This window comes from Gallinula chloropus (assembly GCF_964237585.1).
Source record: "Gallinula chloropus genome assembly, chromosome: 1".
NCBI lineage: Eukaryota > Metazoa > Chordata > Aves > Gruiformes > Rallidae > Gallinula > Gallinula chloropus.
Window position 1 is genome coordinate 24,485,404 of NC_140085.1, and position 24,192 is coordinate 24,509,595.

General features: G+C 36.1%; 2 protein-coding genes across 2 annotated transcripts in view; one reads left to right on the top strand and one right to left on the bottom strand.

The window, feature by feature from the left end:
- Positions 1-20,103: 20,103 nt before the first annotated feature.
- Positions 20,104-21,363, top strand: PMCH (pro-melanin concentrating hormone; the record flags this gene model as incomplete). Its single annotated transcript, XM_084279076.1, has 3 exons — positions 20,104-20,352; positions 20,882-21,083; positions 21,314-21,363. 3 exons carry the CDS (start codon positions 20,104-20,106, stop codon positions 21,361-21,363), a joined length of 501 nt encoding a protein of 166 aa, XP_084135202.1.
- Positions 21,364-21,744: 381 nt separating this feature from the next.
- PARPBP (PARP1 binding protein) overlaps positions 21,745-24,192 on the bottom strand; it is a gene marked incomplete at both ends in the record, with an annotated part of 48,899 nt that continues 46,451 nt past the window's right edge. The window contains 2 exons of the mRNA XM_084261122.1: positions 21,745-22,079; positions 22,681-22,831. Coding sequence (XP_084117248.1) covers positions 21,745-22,079; positions 22,681-22,831 — 486 coding nt within the window. The remainder of the gene's footprint in view (positions 22,080-22,680; positions 22,832-24,192) is intronic.

The window sequence follows — 24,192 nt, forward strand, 5'->3', positions numbered from 1 at the left end:
ATTCCATCTTGATATATACACATATCACCAGCTGATTTACACATACCAGTTGATATACACATATCAAAGCACAAGCCCCATCTTGCTGACGTCCCTCTTCACAGCTGGGCTAACTCCTAAATTCTAAAGTAAGGTGGCTGATTAAAAATTGACCCCATGGGATTCTTTTTCAAATGTAGTATGAGTGCAGAGCCTGCCCTCCACCTGGGGGAGGTGGCAGCAAGTCTCCTTGCTGCCAGCTAAAACCAGATAAAGCAGCAGAAGCTAGGTGACTTTCAGCAACAGAATCTAAGTACCTAGGATCCTCACGAAGTTCCACAGAGTAACTCTAGAAGAAAAACTGTCAAAGATAACTTTTCCCTTAGATGGTATTTCCTCCAACTACAAGTTTCTCACTACACTTTCATAAAGTCAAGATTTCAATCAGATATATTTTATATTCATTCCTACTATGTCTGGCATTGTTTACTGCTTTAACTGAATCATACACTTTCAGTGATTGGGAAAGTTGTTTAGAAAGGTTATTATGAGCAGACAATAGAGACCTCTAAGCTATGTAGTCTAAGATTAAAGAAAAAAGGACATAATGACATAATGCAAGGAACAAAATGTAGTAGTTGGATCCTCATTCTAACAAGAGTTATATTAATTCTTTTTGGCACAAATATGACAAAATGTATTATTTATTAATGAATTGTTATAACTATGCATTCATCCAGACAAGAGAGAGCAATGGCTCTGGCAGAAAAACAAATCAAAATCTAAAACAATCCTGGGATTAGACATTTATTTCATTAAAGTAAATACAAGGAAAAATAAAAGGCACTGTTGGGGATAGTCATGACTGACAGCCAGATTGCTAGTGCTGATGATTCTATGACCTTCTGCTACAATCTTTTTCTGTGTTTTGTATCACATTGGAATCCATACTATTTCAATAAAACAAAGAGATTATTCTATTAATTACAAAATAGGCAGGCACAATGCAAATGATCTTCTGACTAGCTCTTTGGTGTTAAACAGAAAAAAAGATTTTTAAAAAAAGTTAATTTTTACTGCTATCAAAATGCTAGAATCATAAAACCCAAAATTAATTACAAGAAACAAACAAACAAATTTCCATTAAGAAAATTAGTTTAATGACTTAGATCAAGTAAATTCATAGTCATAAGTCTTACACAGAACTTTCAAAAAAGAGCTGGTGGGGATTTTCCATTTAGGCAATTGATATTACCCAGAAAAAACTCAGCTATAAGTACTCTTTTTTCCTGTTTAGACTTCCAGTAGCTTTCTAGATTTCTGGCAGTGGACCAGATTCACTAGTGAATAGCAGCAAACATCTACAGAGGAGTTAATATCCTTTTTTGTAAAAGCAATATATTTAAAAATTATAGTAACTTCAGTAGCAGTAAGCATTTATGCTTCCAAGTGCTATGAGTTTAAGCAAGTTCCAAAGACATATTTTTGGACTATAATTAAGCATTTTAAAAACATATCTGGATCCCAATTTAGATCAATTCTAAATTTATATTCAAACAGCTCTGGCCTACCCATGTGCACTGATCCAGGCTCATTCAGTAAAGACTAGATCGGAGGTGGGGGGAAGGATTACAGTTTTGTATGATTTTGGTGTTTTAACCAATTAAAAAATATTTTAAAAATAAACCAGAACATGAACATTTTGTAAGAAATGTTAGGATGGTACAAATTCCTTTAAATGTTTTAAGTGCTCATGCTAAGAATTATTTCCCATGTGTTAGGACCTTGCACACATATACGAAGCTATCTTCTTGTTTCCTTTTGGCACCTAGATTCAGCTGGTCTTACAAATTCTCTCTCAGATTGAAGAATCCTACAAGAAAAACTGGAAATTCCCATTGTGAGGAAGAAGCTTGTGCCGAGCCTCATGCACTACAATACTTTGTCTGGAAGTTGCTCTCCAGTGTGTTACTTACATATAAGTATGTCACTTCGCAAAATGCATCTTAACATCTTGAACTGGTTTTTAAAAATGCTTTAATAGAATCTAATTAAGGACTCTTCAAACATTCTTTGGTAGAAGAATACACAAAAGTGTCAATCACTTGAAATTTAGTTTGTGATAATTTTTATAAAACACAAAAGAAAAAATCCTAAAAAGGACTAAATTTTCCTGATTAAAATATTTTATAGTGTTTCATAGGGAAATAAATCTTGTGGGTTCATGATGCATGTAGCAGTGCATCAAACTTTTTCTAATAAATTTGATCTTGCTGCACATTTCAAAACATTTGGTAAAGTGTAGAGATGTCAAAGACAGTAAATTTCTACAAGTTTTAGGCAATAAAGATAGGGAGTAGGAGATCCTATTAATGCTTCTACAGAAAGAAGGGCTATAGTCTGGGCTATAAACAGAAACGGGAAAGTTTTCATAGAGCAATTTGGTTTTCTTTTTTTCCTGTGTAGTCTACAGCGAGTCATCACACTGCTATTGTCAAAATACAAATTAGGAACCAATATCTTACTCTGTTCCAAACTGTTCAGTTTAAATTTTGCAAGTTTATCTTCTAAAGGCTACAAGCTTTCCCAACACTGCAGCATTTTTCTTCAAAAGATTTTAAGATCAGGTTTTAAAATATAAGTACTGCTGCTATTCTATATCTCAATGTTAGCTTGGAGAAGAGGAGACTGAGGGGTGACTTCATTAATGTCTATAAATATGTAAAGGGTGAGTATCAGGAGGACGGAGCCAGGCTCTTCTCACTGATGTTCAGTAATAGGACAAGGGGCAGTGGGTGCAAACTGGAGCACAGGAGGTTCCATGTGAATCAAAGGAGAAACTTTTTCACTGTGAGGGTGATGGAGCACTGGAAGAGACTGCCCAGAGAGGTTGTGGAGTCTCCTTCTCTGGAGACATTCACAACCCACCTAGACATGTGATCTAATCTAGGTAAACCTGCTCTGGAAGGGGGGTTGGACTAGATGATCTTTCAACATCCTTTCCAAACCTTGTCATGTGCATTTTCTGGAAAAAAAAAAAAAAAGCTATCCAATGAACATTCTCCCTCCATTAAATGCTTATGAAAGTGCCTGTGCTTATGAAGATTTAGTCATGAAACATTTGCCAAAAATTGTTGTAAAACAGGACGTACCATCATTATAAGGAATATCACTGCATATCACAGCTATAGAATACAAAAGCAACAACAAACAGGTCAATTCAGTGATGCTAACACCATTAAATCAACAAAGTCAGTGCTGGACTTCAACAGGGTTTGTTTTAGTAGATGAGGTGACCCAGCAGCAGAGGTCTAGAGCAGCGGCCTTTCCTATTGCTGTGCATCATGGTGAGCCTGTGCTAAGAAAGCTGATACTATTCCCTCTTTGCTGTGCTCCTTATGGCTACGAACACAAGTCTCCAGGAAAAAAGAACTACTCAGGATAGTGTTGTGAACACTGGGTAGAATAAGAATGCGTGTTGTCTGGAGTAGAAAGCACTGAAAGGTTAAAATTGGTGTGGGAGATTTCCACTGTTTCCTCCAAGAAGTGAATAAGAAATGTATTTGTATGTAATAGCTACCAGTAAACAAAACTCTAGATGTAATTTTGTCTAGATTGACGGTCCCAAACTATCTGCTGCTAAAAGAAGAGGTTCACATTTACTTATAGTGAATATCCCTCATCTAGATAAAATTTCTATTCCTTGGAACTGTTTTGTCAATTTTACTGTAGGATAATTAAAGCCCCTGATTCTATGACAAGAATTTGGTTTATCCATATTTGGCCAAAATATTGTAATTTATTTAACTAACTGAAACTAAACTTTATTTCTATGGAATAGACCCTAAAATAATTTTTTGCTCCCCATAAATGAAATCACAGTCTCTTTCCCTTCTTGAATTCAAAATTAGTGCTTAATTTGTTCCTTTCAAATATTCTTTCATGCAAAACTAGTGAATTCACATAGTGAAACCTGAAGAAAGATTTGTGTGCATCAGAAAGCATTGGAGGTTACATTTCTTACATTCAGACCTAAGGCTGCCTAAGAAACAAAAAGAAAGTCAGAAGTGGAGATGCGACCTCTCTCCTTAAAATGTTATCTTGCCTCTTAAAGGAACTAAGGCTTAAATTATGACTTTCTTGATCATCTGCTAATACCACCATCATAATCATCTTCTCATCTGTTTCACATAGTAGCCCATTAGAGCAATAGACAATGGAAAATTGGCACGGCAGTTGTAAAGCCACCAAACACTAGTTTTCTGCCTTCTGTTGATAATGGGAGCACATGACAATCCCAACATGCAGCCCAGAAGTCTGCTATCACTGCTCTACAGTCATATTCAAGGCATGTAGTTGAATTTTGTGGGGAGGATCACAGTTCTGCTCTCTGTGCTGCATCTGTTCACAGACACAAATTGCTGCTGCTGCTTGTGTGGTGTCTGTTCAAGGACACAGAGGAATCATTTCAAAACTCCAAGTCAGTACCTTTTACCAGCACTAAATTAATATTTTTGAGGAAAAAAGAATATAAAAGGGGAATGCAAATCTCTGATCATAATGTACTAAATCAGATACAATACTCTGGGCAAACCATTTTTTTCCCCTCAGGCTGTAATTCTTTATGTCACAAAGCTTTTGGTGACTCACACCACCATATTGTACCAACAATGTTCTCAAAATGCAAATTGCTAATGATTTCATTTAGCCAAATATAAATCATGGAAATGGGTGCAACTCGATGCAGTATCTCCAGGAGTACCATAAACATCTTTCCACATAAGTTTAAGATAATGGCAAAGTTTTATTCCATGCCTAAAGCTATTGTCATTCTGAATAGATATGATGTAATATTTGGAAAACAGCTGCATTCTTGCATATGGTATACTACTGCACTGAGTTAACATACCTTTTATGCATTTGAATGGAGTTGTGGTTTAACCCAGCAGGCAGTTAAAACAACCACACATCAGTTTGCTCATTCCTTGCCCTACCCCCAGCCCCAGCCCTCACACCCTGCAGTAGGACAGGGGAGAGAATTGGAAAGGGGAAAAAACAAAATTTGGGGTTCAGATAAAGACAGTTTAATAGAACTGAAAAGGAAAATGACTGTGGTGATGATGATAAAAGAGTATACTAAACAAGTGGTGCACAGCACAATTTCTCCCCACCCAAAACTAGTGTTCTGCTAGTTCTCAAGCCACAGTCCCAACTCTTGGCTAGCTTCCTGTTATAAATGGAACATTACATCATATGGTACAGGATCATACCATTCATACAGGGCATGACATTATATTGTTTGATCAGCTGGGGTCAGTTTTCCCAGCTGTGTCCCCTCAGAATTGCTTGTGCACCCCCAGCCTACTCAGTGGTGGGGTGGTGTGAGGAGCAGCAAAGGCCTTGGCTCTGTGTAGGCACTGCTCAGCAGTAACTAAACCATCCCTGTGTTATCAACACTCTTTCAGCACAAATACAAAACAGCCCTCTATGAAGCAAATGAACTCTACCCCAACCAAACCCAGCACAAACAGCTATCAACAGAATGCAAAAATATTTTCCCTTTTAATATATTTTCTCTTATTTTTATGACTCTACTGTTTTATAATATTGCAATGGAGGTAAAGAGGCTCTTTAAGAAGGAAAAGCCAGATGAGGCAGTGGAGTTGCCCTTTGTATGACAGAACAGCTGAAAAGCATGATGCCAACGGGGAATTTATGAATAAGAACTAAAGAGCAGGCAAGTCTGTGTGACATTATATTGGATGTCTGCTACAAGCTACTTGACAAGGAAGAATGAGTAGATGAGGCCTTCTACAAACAGGCAGAAGTAGCTTAATGCTTGCAAGTCCTGGTTCTTATCAAGGACTTAAATCACCCTAACATCCTCTGGGGAAACAACACAGCAGAGCATATGTAATCCAGGAGTTTCCCGGAGAGCACTAATGATAACTTCCTCAGCAAGCTTGGTTACAATACAAAATTGAGAGGGATGACTGACGTAACAGAAGGTTGTGCAGTCATTCAGAGGGAATATGAGACAACAGTGTGCCCTTGCTGAAAAAGAAGGCTAGTGGTCTCTTGGATTGCAGGATACTTGAATGAAAAAAAAAAAAAAGTCTCAGGAAAAGTAACTGCCCAGAGTCATAGACTAAATCCTTGGGAAAGCTGGGATTAAATTTCTACCACATGCTCATTTTTCTAAGCAGTGATGCATCAACTAGTACTCAGTTGCAACCTAAACAAACATTTATTCGAGTATTGGAACAAATGAAGCTTAGTTTTCTTCAGATTTATGTCATTATCATGAGTTGCAGTTGAAGATTTTCCTGTGGTTGGAACTCTCACACACAATCAATTCCCTAGAGTCCAGGGAATCATGTACTCAAACAGATGCCTGTCTTTCAATTGGGAAACTTAATGGTCTCTCCTAGCTACTGACTTTAGTGAAACTGGTAGGAAGTTATTAATTGGCTGACAACATACCCCTACAGAGGTAGAAGCTGACAACATACCCCTACAGAGGTAGAAGCTGACAACATACCCCTACAACTCTACACAGTCAATGTGACTGCCTAAGTCTTATTTCCTTGAGGAGTCAAGCTGAAATTCAGGCTACATGTCAGAAATTTTAACATTCTTTCTTTGGTTAGAAAACAATGAATTTCTTGTGAAACATCCTTCTTGTGCTCGATCAGTCCCAAGTTTGTTGGGATTTCTTTGTTCATCTCACTATTACATGCAATGATCTAATGGGGAGAATAGGAAAAGATGTTCACAGGAGCCATGATAAGCTGTACTGTTTTCATTCAGTGAAAATTAAAGGATGTTCTGTCAAAAACAAATAGTACACAAATTACCTGACCATTGGGCCATGGGTAGGAGGAGAATAGCATCATCATCATTTTGTGAATTTTGTCTCCTATTTACAGTTCAGACAAGGTTAGGTGATAAAATCAGCTTCTACTCAGATACTATGTTAAGCCACAAGTACATTTCTCAGTGAATAATATACAGGTGAATAAATTACCTAGGTTTAGTGAGGCACATGTAAAATATGCAGTGCAAATGCCCTTGCTTCCTACCAGTTTCTGGAGTCAGCCAGATTTAAAACTAAGAAATGAATGGTATGGTATATGTCAGAGAGAAGTACTTGACCCCCAGCATTCTGCTAAAGAATATCTTTATTCAAAGCACTGGACAGTTGCGTTACAGTTGAATTACAATAATATAGTTTTTAATTAGGGTAAAATGAAATGTCAGTGGCAAAAACTAATATTCACCATCATCATACTAAATTTCCCTGATTACACATGAAATCACCAAACTGGAACTGGGAAAGATCTGTTCTAATGTTACTGGGAATCCTACTGTGGTATCATACCTGCCTCGGTGTCCTTGTCTCTGCTATGATAGGGTTAATTTTCTTTCTATTATCAGGTGCAGTGCTGTGGTTTGGATTTAGTAGGAGAACAATGTTGATAACACATTTATGTTTTCAGCTGTTGTTAGATAGCTGTAGTGCCTACACTAAATCAAGGACTTTTCAGCTTCTCACATCCTGCCAGGTGCACAAGAAGCTGGAAAGCACAGCCAGGACAGCTGACCCAGACTGGCCAAAAGGATATTCCATACCATGTAATGTCGTGCTCCATTTTATAACTGTGGAAGTGAGCTGGGAGGTGGGATTGCAGCTCAGAAACATACTGAGCATCAGGGGTTTTCCTGTGGGTGGTGATTAGTTACATCTGTGCATCACTTGTTTTATATTATTATTGTTGTTTTTCCTTTAATTACTGCTGCTCTCTTCCTTCATTATCCTATTAAACCGTCTATGTCTCAACTCACTTTTTTTTCCCCCCTCTATTCTCCTCCCTATCCCACTGCAGGGTTGGGGATGGACAGCAAGTGAGTGGGTGGCTGTGGCTGCATGATGCAAGCTGCCAGCTGGGGTTAAACTGCAACACCCAATTATGCAACAGCAGTTGATGAATGCATTCACAATTACATTTTATATTATATTTCCTATTTTAGGAACTTTGGTGGCAACAGAACAGTGTAGACATTATAACACAGGACAGTAACACAGTGCTGCAAAATGCAAGAGTTCCTTGAGCTAACCACTGCCTATGCCGTTGACATGCAGAAGTTAGAAATAAGTACTTTGTTGACATAAATACACTTTTCTTTTTATTCTCTAAAAAGGATGAAAGAAATGTGATTATTTACCGTCTCATTTGTAGCAGTTCTTTGTCACTCCTTCCACGAATAGTATTCCTGCTACCAGTAGTCTCTCACTTTCAGAAGCACTTAGCACAAATACACTTCTGCAGATTAAATTCTTAACAAAAAGTATTTTTATGGCTGTATAGAAGTGTATTTTACATGAAAGGTCACACTATAACAAGTGTTCTAGTTAAAATGTGATAATTGTGTATCTGTGAATGCTTCAGACAGGCCTTACTTTGACTCTCTTTTTAAGTGCTTAACTAACACATTTCACTTCTGGAAGTGACAAAATGAACCCCATGAATAAATTATCCAAAATCTAGTTATTTACTTCATCCCGATCCCACATCAACATAGACATCAGGAAAGTGATGTTTAAAAGCATGAAGTTACAGGATGTAGCTCAAAGCTTGCTTTATTGGCTAACTACAGCTCCAACTCCACTTCTAAACTTTTTCATTTATAGTTTAAACTCCTACAACTGGTTTACTACTCATTGCCTTCTTATTTTAGAAGGCAAAATTTTCCATGGCAGTGCAAACTCAGAAAATGGACTGCAAATATGCTATGTGGTAAAGGAATTAATGAAGAATAAAATGTGTTCTATGATTTCCTAACTTATTTTTTCAAAATTATCCTCCCAAATAACTTTTCATCTTTTCTTAATTTATCCTTTAAAAAAATAACTTTATGTTTCTAACCTCTAATCCTTGTATCTTAAAAACAGATACAATATACATGGGCCATTATGAAAAGAATCTAACCTGTATTTTGAGATTTTTGAAAGTGAATTTGGAATATGACAGCTAATTGGCAAGTTACCCAGCAGAAATGATCGGGAAACCTTTAAACTCAATGTTTCTTACGAAGCATGCAAGGATGTTGTATTGGAGAGAGCACCCCAATCCTCGATATAAATTACACAGAAAGAGTGGAGCATGTTGCACTAATGAAGTAATGGTAATAAAGAAACATTAGGGCGTAGAAGATAATGAATGGTTCTTAACATTTGAAAGAGTAGTTTTATATGCAGTAGGCCAGGAAAATATATGCAAATTCAAATATTACACTTCTTGCATACCTACCTATGGCAGAAGCACGACATTAGAAATAAAGTTCTGGTTGTACAGTTATAATTTTAAATTCAGCTTTTATTCTCTTCACCCCAAAGATTTTTTCCTTATATAAAAGGCCAAATACTGGCCTCCAGTTGCACTCTCAGCTATGTGTGCATGAGCCTAGTCACTTCTGCAGGTCTTATCAGGATATATATTTCAATGGCTGAAAATATATTCAGTCATTCTTAAACATGATTATTTGGCACCTACTGTGCAATTACAGCTTCTTGCTCTTAGTATAGCCTTTTGGATAGTTCACATAGGACTGTAAAGACTGAAGAGGGATGATCTCTTGCTAGTTTTGTGACTATCAAGCATCATATGAAGAACTGTGTATGGCATACTTCATGCTAACCCAAGCTTTATAGAGCAAAACAGAGAAAAATATTATTTCTGTGTGTACTTTATAAAAATTTTAGGCATTAGGCTTGATTTATTATTTACTGATGAAATCTCTTACCTGATTTGAAACCTTAAAGGAACACAAAGTTACCACAGATGTCTATATGAATTATCTGTCAAAGAACATCTCAACTATTCCCAAAAGCACAGAGCCATCTTCCATGAACTTCCAACATAATCCTGCAGTCAATGTTGATTAAAAAATTGCATTCCTTTCATAGGTTCTGCAAACAGAATATTATTAAACAAGATGCAGTTCCACTGATACTGGAGCTAATAAATATGCTTGATTTTAATTTACAGACTAACCATGCATCTTAGGAAAGGAAACACAATGAAAATCAAGCTATGTTTCTAAGAAAAAATTACAGGGAAATGAAGGAGGATTATAATTTTTCTGAAGGTGAAAAGGAGCCATGGCCATCTGATGTTAGACTTGCCATGGTCATCATAAATATCATGTCATGATGTTAGACATGCAGGTAAAAGCTACTATCAATAAGTAGAGAGAGCTTCTGTCTGTTCAGCCTGCAGAGTCACATCGAGAAAGGACTTACAGCCAGAAATGAACATAAAAATTTTGCTGCAATGAAAGGAATCACTCTTACTCAAACAAGAGAAACATATAACCACTCTTCTCCATAAAGGGCATAGCATTCAGTCAGTTTGAAAGGGGAAAAGCTACAAACATCTATGAATCACAGACCAGTCTTACAGTTTATTGACTTGATGCTTTCTAGCTTCACCAGCTGACAATATCGATCTTCTAGGCTTTCCCTTTGGAAACCTCTAAGAAAATACATCTGCCCAAAGTAGCAAAGATGTCCTTTTTCTCTTCCACAAACTTAGGGTGCTCACAGTTAGAAATAATATTTGCATACATATCTGCTCTCTTACTTCTCTTTCATAAAAGTAGCCAGCTGTCTTCAAGATCAAGTATTGATAAACACTTAAAATTTCTTACTGACCTTAAACTGTATAATCTGCTTTCTGTTGCCCTTTGCCATGATCACCATGCCTAGCATTTGGGGATTCCAATAAGCTAATAACAAATACAAGTAACTGCTGGTTTTAATATGATAAATAACTAGGCAGAGAAACTTTTATGCTCCTCCATGTGAATTTTACCCCAAACACCAAATAATCCGAGTCTTGTCTGAATTCTATTCAGTCTAGACATATGCCAACAACATTCTTGTTTAAGCTTTTGACATATTAACGTGTATGATCAGATATTTCATTGTCCAGCTAAGCTAGAAATGTTATGTCAAAGCAAAAATCTCAATGAGATCCATTTTAAAGTCCAAAAATAATCAAAGATAACTACTATGTTTTTGTCTAGGTATACATTTACATGCATAGTTTTACTTTAATGAAAACCTATTGCTGGCCGATACCCAAAGAGTTTTCCATTTACATTCATTCTGTTCTACTAACGACCACTTTTGGACTAATAGTAACTAAATATTCTGGCTGGTTTTGAGCAAAGAATGCAAGAAAGTTATCTTCAGAATTTTAATTCGTGAAACAATTGTTCTACAGCAGATGGTATACAGAGAATGTATTCAATGACAGTACTTATATATGTCATGGATTTGACATTTGTGAGAGCATAAAGCTTCAATCTCCCACGCATGAAATTTCTGTGTGAGAGAGAGCCACTATTTTCAAACTATTGTAAATCTAGGCACATACAAACAGGTAACAAAACACTGGATTTTTGTTTGCAGGCTTAGTTTAAGTATATTATGCTTTTCAAAATAAACAATGGAATACATCATCAACATAAATTTCTTTATATTTAAAAAAATTTTAATAATTAATTTTTATATAAAACTAACCCACTTTCTATTTCACCACATTCTAGTTCATTACCTGATGGCCAAATTCTGCTGTTGCCTAAAACAGGTATATGTCTAATTATAATTTTAACTTCCAAAATCTCTGTTGGCTTACAAGATACTTACTGATTTGACAAGCTCCATCTCTAAATAATTACAAGTTATGTTAGTGTTTAAAATGTGCAAAATGTTATGCAAGCTTCTCTTGATACTTCAAACCAATTCTTCGTTAAGCAAAACCACGTAAACCTAATGACAAAATGTAAAGCTCACCTATTTCTAATGGAAAAAATATTTAAAAGACTGCAATTAAGTATGTCATCAGAAGAATGATTTTGCATGGTGATCATGTGGCAAATACAGCAGGGACAATGTTATTCAATATAATCAATGTCACACATAAGTCTTTAGCTTTTGTATCCATTTTAGCATGCTATTGATAATTTCCTTAGCATTCTAGAAATGTTTGCCTGTTTATGAAAGAAAATTCAACAACAGGAAAAATACAGATTATTGCAATTGGTACATTTTACTAGCATCAAAAGGCTGTTGTTTTTTAAGATTATCCCTGGCTTCATCTATGTAATCAGAAATGATGGTGCAAAGAGTGGGCCAAAGACGGACTAATATGCAAATGATTTTAAGTATCAATTTACTATAAAAAATACAATAATGATAAGCAACTTTTTTTCTCTCTTTCAACTTATATATTTGAGGAGGAGGCAAATAAGCCAGCTTGGCAACTACCCTGGACATTTTCACGTATTACCACACAGTTATTCAAAAATTACTGCATGATATCATGAAGATACATATATATATATATATATGTGTGTATATATATACACACACACATATACCTCCAGTTTAGAACCAATATTACATATTCTGCATTAATCATATATTAAACCAGATTCAGAAGTCAAGTAGTTTATATTCTTTGTAGGGAACTGTCTAGAAGTGTGAAAGTATACCACATGAGTTGACTTCGTATTTTCTCTGCCTTCTGTTTCTATTTATCCTTAACAACCCTATGGAATCTAGTAAGTATATAGCTATTGCCTACTCATTAAATATGAAGAAAAAAATCGTTCCCCACCACTTTCCACTAATGAGTATATGGTTCTCCATCATTTGCCACCAATAAATAGAGCATTTCCATATTCAGAGGTCTTATATTACATTTTCTGAAAATTTCTATTGCTTTATTAAACATTTTTAATATAAAATTCATTCAGGTAATTATATTTTAAATTGAGAAGTCATTAGAAATGTGTATGAAGTAGAATTCACAAATACAAATGCTGAGAGAAGTTGTTGATGATTAAGATTGTTGCAAAAAACAGCGATATTGCAAGACAGATCTTTCTGATTTGCAAGACAGAAAGAATAAGTTTGTCACTTCAGGTTAAAAATACTTATGCTGAATGCTAAACTCAGCCATTAAATAAATGAGCAAGAATAATTTTAATTACAAAAGATCAGAAAGAAAAACAATTCACTTTGATCACATACAAATCATGTTATTATTTAACTTGATTCATTTATATCCTGAAGAAAACATTTTTGTTGAATATTCCAAAATCTCTGGTAGATGAACTAATAAATCAGGTAAATAATACAGGTGAAATATACATCTGCTGAAGCAGGAGATACAAATTAAATTAAAGCTAAGCTAATGGTATACTAATGTTTAGGAAAATGTAAATTTAGCAAACACGAGATTCCACAGAGATGCAAAAGTTAGTTCAGAATTATAAATAACAGAAGAGTTGAGCTTGCAGTGGACCTCATGTGATCTCCCGGTTCAATTCACTGCTTAAAGTAGGGACATGCATGTCCAGCTTGTTTGAATGCCCCCTAACCTGATTCTCCTCCACTGAGGGAACATCCTCATTACCATAGATGCTCCCTCTGGACTTAGGGATGTGGGATACTTGAAAGCAAGTCCTATCAGTAAAGATCAGCATTGAGTACCTGAACCCTTTTAAGTCCTTTGGTGCCCAGCTCCCCGTCACATTCAGTGGCAAACTCACATTTTCCAAATTCTTCCTTTTTCTGCTAATAAAGCTGTAGAACTCATTTCTGCCCTTTTCACACCTCCCACCAGATTCAGCTTCATCTGGTCTTTAGTTTTTCTAAGCCAGTCCCCACACATTAAGTCAGTGTGTCTCTATAGTCTCCCTGGTTACTTGTCCATATTTCCACATCCCTTATGATTATCTGAGTTTTGTCAGGAGCTTCTTGGTGAGCAACACAGAACACCTTCCCTTGACTTTTAGATGGACAAATCTTGAGTTTTGAGGAGGTGACATAGCAATTCTGGACCCATCTTCTCTCCAGAACTTCATCTTATGGATTTGTCCCAAGCAGAACCCTAAACAGAACAAAGTTTGATGTTCTGAAATTCAAAGTTCTGATCTTATGTGCCCTTTCCTCTTTTCTCAGTATCATGAACTCCACCATCTCATGGTCTCTGCATGCAAGGCCACTCCAATCTTCATATCCAGTTCCTAATTGTTGGTAGAAGGTCCATCAGAGTGCTTCCCTTCATTAGGTCTTCACTAAGTCAAGAAGTCATCATCAGTGTCTCCTGGGCTGCTTGTGACCTGTTATGTTGCCCTTCCTGCAGGCAGGAATTTATAGATTTTGGAATAAAATCCAATCTTAAACCCCAATTTTTCCTTGCCAGGAATGGTCTTGTATGTTTATTTAAAATTAATGATTGTAATTATAGATGGCACCTCTGAATCAACAGGTAGTTGCAATCAATTCTTGACTGTGACTGCATATTAGTAATATCTTAGAAATTGTAAATGAGTTCAAATGTATCCAATCTTAGCAGTTCAGAAAAATAGCTAATGGCTAATATTTCATTGAACAGCAATTTTAAGGCATTCAATCTGTGAAATGATTAGTAGATAAAGTTTCAAAAAAAATTTAACTAGGCTTGGGTAAACAATGGGTAAATGCAATCTTTGTCTTCCATTTTGGCCAAGAAAAGCAGTTTTCAAAAACATAGATGAGATTTTACTCCTACATAATACTAATTAAGACTTTATTCAGATTTTCTTTCCTTTTGCTTTTTTGTTTGTTTGCTTGCTTGGTTTTGGGGTTGGGTTTTTTTGTTTGTTTTTTAATAGGCCAGTTATTTTGAAGGGCAAGGGGGCAAGTTGGTTTGAAATGTGATACCGTAACCAAGGGTTCAGTAGATGGCAAGGAACAAAGTTCAGATCCTGAATAGAACACCACTACATATCCAAAAGTAATGACAATCCATGAAAAGTAGGAATGAGTCATCCAGATCTGTAGTTCTTCCATTCTTTGTGCATACATTCCATCTAAAAAATGGAAGATCTCATATATATATATATATACACACACAGACGTATATCATGCATACTCAGCTGCCTCATATCTACATGTACAGTATAAAGAGCAGGGAACCCTCACTCTCTTAAAAGTTACAACTCAATATCTGTAGTAGGTAGGGACAGCAAAAACGAAGACAGGGCATGTTACGGGATGTATGCTGATAACATCTCAGAGAATCAGACACACTGTCAGCAACTAATTATTCTTTGAATGTGAACCAGTGGAGATACAACTAGGAATGGCAGACAGCATCCCCCAACATGGCAATACAGAGTAAATTCAACTGCAAACAGTACTTTTATCCAAAGCTTGGCTTCTAAACAAACAACCAAGTTAAAGTCATAATGTTTGGCAAAACTCATTTCAACAGTATGTTTCCCAAAGATAGCTGATGTTGCTTTCCCTTGAGAAAAATTACTCTTAATATTCAAAGTATGACGTACGCTAAAGAAGTCCTAAACAGAGGAATACAGGAGGCTAACCCGGGAAATTAACTGAGTCTACAAAATGTAAATCTGGCTAAGGCAAATCTACATCAATGCAAAGAATTATTGATATTTTACTGACAACAGTGCTATCTTCTATGAAAGATATCCCTGATTAAAACAGCATTAGTTCATAACTAGAATGAGATAATTTAAAAACAGGTTGCTTTTGCTTCTAATTAACTAGTTTTGTGTAATTCTTTATCTTGTGGCATTGATCTTCGTAGACCTTGATGCTCATCTGTCCAGTGGACTGCTGCCACAGTTAACAATCCTGGCGCCAGTGTTTACAGACTTGTCCAAAGCTTGCTGAAAGCACTGGATAACAGCAATCCACCCATCTGGATTGTCAACACTAAAGAAGCAGACATCTGCCAGAGTAATCTTTCTGGCTCCAAAATGCCCACATTTATGGGAATTACAAGGCATGCTGGCATAGAGGGACATAATACATCCCAAAACGTATGCGATTTCTCCTGGACATCTACTAGTGAATATCCAGTGTGACTGCCATTCTGTGTAGTAACTCTTGAAACTTTTTTAAGTATCTGGTTATACTTTTTTATATCAACTGTAGCACAATCTCATCTGCAGACAAAGATAATACAGTGTAGAAACTGTATGATTAACAGGCTAGAACTCCTCTTCCTCTGAGTCTGAGAGAGATGTTTCAGTTACACACAAGACTCATGCTTGGGATGAAAAACATCTGATTGTGATAGGTAGAACAGAAGTGGGTAGAATTTGTCTAGATTGCTGGCATAGATTACAGTCAAGAGAAAGCACTGCAAGAATACATGAGTCACTAAATCATAATTTCATTCCTAAATCATGGATAACAATCACAGGCATTGCAATAATGACCTACTGCTGTAACTAAGAGATCACAAATATTTTAAAGTTCTGAACACCACAGACAATACCACAGGAATAGCAGAAAAGTAGAATAGTCAGAATCAAGCACAGGTATGGTAAATGAAATAAATACCAGGCGGGTCCTTTGTAGGTTTTGAATTTCACTTCACAATAAAAGAATGAAAATATATTTGATTTCCCATGCTAGGACCCAGGAGGAGAAAGCCAGACCCAAGCCTTACATCTGTGAATCAGTTTATCGCACAAAAAGTATACTAGAGCATTTCTGCATTCTTTTTAGGCATCATAACTTCTTGTAACACCTCTGACCTTTGTGTTAATTTCAAGAATGTACCTCACATCCAAAGCAGTGGGTGTAAAAATACTCTGTGGACTTAATGCAAAGTTTTTGCTTCACAAGAAACAAGATTCTTAAAACCTGTAGCTTGTACTGTCATAAGAACAAAACATCAGTAGAAACAACCCAGACCAAGATGCTATTCTTTTAAAAAGGGAATGAAATGTAAAATCTGACTAAATAAAAATTAACATTACTGATTAAAAAATCAGGTAAAAAACAATCAAGTGTTTGGATTTTTACAAAGTGCTGATATACTGCACACCTGGTCTGTGAAAAGGAATTGAGGTAGAGTTGGATTCCTTCATCTAACAGCCATATGTGAGCAGTATGCCACCTCTCACCACGCAAACAGACCCAGAGGATTCTGGTCACTAAGAGAATCCATACTAACTATCCATTATACAAACACACAAATACATCTTCAGTAGAATTCATGGATGTGACCTGTGATAATATTCGTAATAACATTCCTTTACCTTACCCAGTCATCTTTCAAATAAAGTTGCAAATAGCAGAACTTCCACTCCTCTCAGCACAAGCCATGGCTGGCCTTACAATTATTGTGTATCAGCAGTAGTATTCATTGGCATTTAGAGGGTTTGACCCATTAACGGTTCCAGTAGCACTTAAGAACTTTCAAGAGGCAATATTTCTAATTAAACCACCTCCTTCAGCACTCAAAACTGTATGAACAGTAAAAAGTAAAGAGTAGAAATCACAGGAATTGTAGCAGAACAATTCAAACTGTTTTTACAGAACATGAAAGTAAGTGTAAAGATGGTGCCCTGGTTCTGGCCAGGATGAAGTAAACTTCCCCAATCAGACAGCACAGGTGAGCTGAGCTCACCTAGGCTGTTTTCTACACCACATGACATCATGCCCCCATAGAGGGCGCTGGCCAGGGAGGGGTGGATCTGTACAGCTCCAGGGCAGTCCAAGTGCACTTGGGCTTCAGGTTGGTCACTGCTCTATGTTATCACCCCATCAGGTGAATAAAGTGCTCCCCCAACCCTGTGTATTCCGTCAGAGGCTCTGTTGTAGCTCCCCTTTTGCATTGCTTGTCAGTAAATGGTCCTTATCCCAACCCAGGGGTCTTTGTTTCCCCTCCCAGGGAGGGGTGAATGAGCAACACATGGTGCTCAGTCACTGCCTGGGGCTGAACCACAGCAGGTGGACATGTAAAACTGCATTGAGTTTATGCAGCAAGGTTTTGGTAGTGGGGAGGTCTGCAGGGGTGACTTCTGTGAGAAGCTGCCAGAAGCTCCTCCTAGATCTGACAGAGCCAATGCTGGCTGGCTCTAAGACAGACCCACCATAGGCCAAGCCCATGAGAAATAGTGATACCGCCTTTGGGATAAGATAGAAGGAGAAAAAGTTAGCACACAACAGCAATATCATCTGGAGAGAGGGGTGAGAATGTGGGAGGAACAACTCTGCAAAGACCAAGGTCAGTGAAGGAGGGAGAGGAGGTGCTCCAGGCACCAGAGCAGAGATTGCCCTGCAGCCCATGGAGGAAGATGGTGGAGCAGGTAAGTCACCGGCAACTTGATGAGGACCCTATTCTGGAACAGGTGGATACATTTGATCCTTCAAATGTATCCACCTTCAAAAGGCTATGACCCTGTGGGAAGTCACACTGGAGCAGGCTCCTGCCAGAACCTGTGGTCTTATGGAAAGGGGAGCCCAAGCTGGAGGAGGTTTGCTGGCAGGCCTTCTGACCCTGTTGGGCACCAACCCTAGAAGATTTGGTGAAGAACTGCACCCATGGGAAGGAGTCACACTGGAGAACCTGGTGGAGGACACCGCCCTGTGAGAGGGAGCCCATGCTGGAGCAGGGGAAGAGAATGAGGAGTCCTCCCTCAGAGGAGGAAGGAGCAGCAAAGACAGTGTGTGATGTACTGTCAGCAATCCCCAGTCACTGCTCCCCCTGTGAAAAATCAGGAGTGAAGCTGAGCACAGGAAGAAGGTAGAGGGGAGTAGAAGATGATTTAAGATTTGTTTTTATTTTCTCTTTATTGCCAATAAAACCAGTGTGTGGTAAATTAATTTTTTCCAAGTCAACTTTGTTTTGCCAGTATTTAGTGAGTGATTTCTCCCTGTCCTTATCTTGACCCAGGTACCTTTCTTAATATTTTCCTTCCCCTGTTCAGCTGACAAGGGGTTGGTGAGCATCTGGCAATTAGCCAGGGTCAACCTGCCCCAAAGATAGTTTGTTTGATGGAGTAGAGTTGACTGAAGAAAAACCAAACAGTCTAAAAAGACTGCCAGGCATTCTGGCAGATGTAAGCAAAGCCTTCTAAAGGCAGTCTAAGGTTAATAGTGCTTACAAAATGAGGTAAGGATTTCATCCATACTCCAAAGTCTAAAACTATTCCTTGGATTATGATATGAATAAGATGCTCTGCTTACAAATTTGTATTTAATCTAACAGTGGATAAAATTTCATTGTAATCTACTGCAGTCAACAGGTCAATACCTATAATTGTTACTCGGTTTTTACTTACTAGTCTAGCTTTTATACAGCAGGTTCACCATCACCACTACTTTTTACTTTATTAAAAAGCTAATAGTTTGAGGAATCATCCTTCTATTTTCCATTTTATTGATCAATTTGGAACACCTTAATAGAGTTACATATGGACTGTTTTTTTTTTTTCTCCCCTCCTTCCCCTGCTGAGGAAGGGAGTGATAAAGTAGCTTGGTGGGCACAGTGCAGAAAAAAAGATGGAGAACCAATACTCCTTCTGCTTAGTTGGTCTGGGCAATTTCCTAGTAGCTTACATTGATTAGCAGGATATTTACCTTTCTTTCTATATTCTTAACAAGCATATCTGACTATATGATATTTATAGATGGGAAGGGTCCATTTTCAGAAAGAAAATGCAGAAAAAAGTAATTACTTAGGTATTAATAAGGATTTCTAGATATAAGCTCTGAGTAAGGTAACATGACATAATGGACGTCCAAAAAATAAATTAAAGATTGCAGCTCTAGCAGTAGCTGACTAATCTATTGTTAAATTTCAAGCTTTTCAACTCTTCAATAAATCAGATCAAAAACTAAGATAGGTAACACTTCTACAACAGTCCTGCTTACTTATGTAGATTATTTCCTTTTCTTAGATTGCTTTAACTGGAGGTAAAGCTTTATAAACACCACAAATGGACACCAAAACATCAAAAGGAATTAATCTGTGCTGTTCTAAAACACACAAAGAAACAAATTATCCATGCTAAAGAAATGTTTGAGTAGTTCTAAACAACAGATGGGATTAGAAGGATTATAGAAAAAGGTTACTCCTTAATATAAATCATTTGAAGATGATTGAACTCATCAGCGATTGAAGTAGTTCCCATTCAATCTGTAAAATATATAAAGTGGACTCGGAGAATGTATTAATTTACAACTGGAAAAGCTTTCTTAACTGCTTAACTTCTATGCAAGCATTAAGTGACTAAAGAATGTGTATCTCATCATACATGTTAATTCTCTCTCTCTCTCTTTTTTCTCAAGGTTTTCTACTCTCAGTTTCAAAATCTCTGCAAAAGGTAGAAGACGAGGATATGTTGCTAACCACATTAAATCTAGGGAAAAGTCTTCGAAATGGAGATAGAACTGCAAATAGAAGAGCTATACCTTTCCTGAAGCATTATGAGACTGAGGACAGCAGTGTTTTGGATGAAGGGGATGACAGGAACATGAGGGTTTTGGTGAGTTTTCAGTTTTACTTTTTGGCTCAATTGCAAAAGGGAATTTCGCTATACAGCCCTTTAGAAAAAACACACCAATAATTTAAAGCAATAACCTGGTGAATACACAAAAATAATAGTTTCACAAACTATAGTTAAGAATAATTTTGCAATTTTAAGCATCTAATTCCAAGATTTTAAGTGTGTAAATTGTACAGTTGAATAAAAAAAAAAATCTGATTTTTACAGAACTATATATGTGGCCAAAATTTGTGGGGGAAAAAAGCCTATATTTATGTTTTATTCAGCATGTCCCTAAATGTAGCAACAGGTTTTTAACTTCAGCAAATATAAGACTAATATTTTTATCATGTTCTTTATCATAAATTCATTTCAGCCAAAACGGTAATGCAGGTCACTACTTTTCAAATATTATTTTGAAAGATAAGCTACTTGGATTATGAAGTGTTAAGTATAAAATGTCAAGTATAAAAAGTAAACACAACTGACACTGAAGATAAAATGCTACTCATGTTTTCCCTTAAAACAGGACATGGGTTCCAGACGTGATTTCTTAAATCATGTTATACCAATCAACTTAGGTAGAAAGGAACTACCTTATCTTGCACTGAAGGGAGCTGTGGCTTTTCCAGCTGACACTGAAATTCAAAATATTGAATCAATACAGGAAAGAGAGACTGCAGATGAAGAAAATTCAGCTAAATTCCCTATAGGAAGAAGAGATTTTGACAGTAAGTAGATTTTCATTTTTACACAAAAATTGTATCGTTCTGATAAAGTATAATGCAATGTCTATATAACAATTTGATAAAGGTTCATTTAGAAAAACCATGTCTATTGAGAAAGGGTGCTCAGGGGATGAAGCATTTGTTAATTTTGTTAAATTAATATTTCAAGAGGCCATAAAGAATTCTTGTTCTTTGATAATTTAATTTTTTTGAATTTTTTTTCCCCCCCGTAGTGCTCAGATGTATGCTGGGAAGAGTCTATCGACCTTGTTGGCAAGTCTGAAAACTACTGATCTACACCACCTTCATTGAAGCTTAAGCATTTTATTATGAATTTAATGTATTTCAAAATTCTGTGGTTTAGTGTAAACAGTGTATAGTTTAGGTTATACATATGCATCTAAAAATACTTTCCCATTGCATTATGAAGGGAAACATAATTCATTACCAAAAAGGAACATAGCTGTAATTACTAATGATGAATTGTTATCAAAAAATAAAATACTTCTGCATAATCCAGAGTGTAAGTATTTGTCTATTACACAAAAAATATTTCAAATTTGAGTATGAAAGGAAGCAATTAAATGCAATTCATCCTTTTCCTTACAAAATTTTACAACTTCTGGACCAGTGTTTGTACCACATATGTCAAAACATACAAAGTTTACAGTCGAAAAAAGTGAGTTAATTTTGCCTGACCAGCGATCAATTTATTATCTCTTGCTGTTTTACTGTGTTTTCTTTTTCCACCAATTTTGCTGTCCAGCTCCATCTGAGGGTTGTTTGAAGTCTTAGGTCTTTTAGCCTTTTTTTGCAAAGATGGTTCACTTTCCTTATTACAGATTACTTCGTCATTATTCAAATCCATCTGTTCATTCTTGGAGTTCTTGTTTCTTGGCTGACAGCTCAGCTTTCCCATTTCTGTATAACTTCTAGTCTGGTGAACATTTTCAGAAATAGTTCCAAGTACTGGTACATCAAGACATGAATTCATACCTTCTGTCATGTAAGAATATCAAAAACATATGTGAAGAAATAAGAAGCTACCTGGGATTATTCATCTTCTATCAGAGGGCTGTCATGTGACTTTTAATCAAAACTAATACTTTAGCAGTAAAACAAAACCGTCAATTTTAAATGGCATTGCTCAAAAACTTGTAATAACAAATAACTTAGGAAGGTGGGTCTATAACTAAGATATTGGAAGGGATGCTTAAGGCCTAGAAATTATTTATATGATTCAGTTTGTAGTGGAGTAAAGCTATCTTTTTCCTTTTTTAATGGCAAAAACAGTAATTTCACTTAGCTTACTTCTGTAAAATAAGAAACATTATGTAATATATGTAAAATGTATCAATTTTTTTTACTTCAATATAACAGTAATATATATTTTTTCTAACATTTGTATTTTCAAAGTATTGACATTACAATTTTTATGCAAAGACATTTAGCTGGTCGCAGCATACACAGAGAAATGAGAAAACTCTTTTTTTAATGAAAATATTTGAATACTTTAGTTTTACTCAAACCTTGTTTGGTAACAAAGCTAATTTAAAAGGTTAGCTACCAGATTAATTTATTGAAACCTACTACAGCTTACCTGTAAGATCTCCAACATTTAAATGATGCTTTGGTGCAGGATGTATGCAGGTTGGAATTTGGCTACTGCTACGAAAATGCTGACCCTTTATTTCACTCAACTTATTTTTATATGTACACGCAAATTGAGATTTGATTGAAGACTGCTTCACCTGCAAATAGTAATCTGGTATTAGCTTTAATACTTACAAAAGCAAAAGACAACACCTGCAAAACTAGTAAAATTATAACTTTCCCACAATTTTAGATCACATAAAACATTAGAAAAATGAGTACACTCACATCACACACATGTATACAGTATTCATTTACAAAGTAAAAAGTCTTAAGAATACTAACAAATTATTCCATCAAAGTTCTAAGAGATTTTAAAAAGTCTTTTAATATCTTTCATAAAGTTACACTAACTGTTAAAGCTTCAACCTAAGATCTTCTGTCAAAATTAGTCCCCTCTTTGATAGCCTACTGTTACAACTAGCTGTCATAGCTGCTACAATCAATTATCACACCTCTACAGGTCACCACCTTTAAGATGTCAGTTCATAAATGCCAAGTATAGAATACATCTCAGCACTTAACTTATACATAGAGGAAAGCATAAGAACACTGAAAAGGAATGATAGATAATATGAACTAAACTTCAATATACTTATACCTAAAACTGGAATATTATTTTTTTCAGGTATTTCTTTAGCAAGTTCCAGATTAAAATTACAGCTTCACATCAATTTAGAATTTCAAGGTCAAGCTTTGTACATTCTGGCCAATTTATCACAAATGCTATAGACTCTGTAAGACAAATTCTTCCTTCAGTTCCATTTGAAAGTCTACTGGATTATGTAAAATATGTTGAAAGGTATAGCACAGAGCAGATAATTGCAATATATTAGGAACTTTAGCTAATAATTCTAAGACACCAGCACAGGTCAATTCAAATAAATTTGAGATGAACAGGTGCCACAGTACAAATATTAGGAAAAAGAGAAAGCAAGAAAGCTTCACAAAAGCAACGTTGCCATATATAGGGATAACAATGGTTTGCATGTAAGAGGTTTACAACCACTGTTCTGACTAAAGTGTTTGCATTATGCAAGTTCACTTTTCTTAACACAGGTTTATTTAAGTCCTAACAGTTCAGGTTTGAGCCTTATATAGTTTTCCTCCAACTGAAAAATCTCAAATTTAGATGGAAAGAATACATTCCCATGAACCTCTTTTCACAGTCGCCTTCATCCACAAAATTAAGTCTCAGTTTATGCCACCTGTCAGGTACTTTTTTCATGCATATAAGCTAACTAACAGACTCTAACTTTTATCATTGAGATGAAACCTAAGTATCTCTTCACAATATTGCAGTTGGCAGGGGAATAATGTTTTTCTTTTAAAAATATTCCTTTTTTAACAGAAATATAGTTATTTCTTAAACGGTATGTAATATATGTATGTTATAGTTTTACTTTGTAGTTTTACATATATAGTTTTACTTTAAACTCAGCATTCTATCAAGACTTAG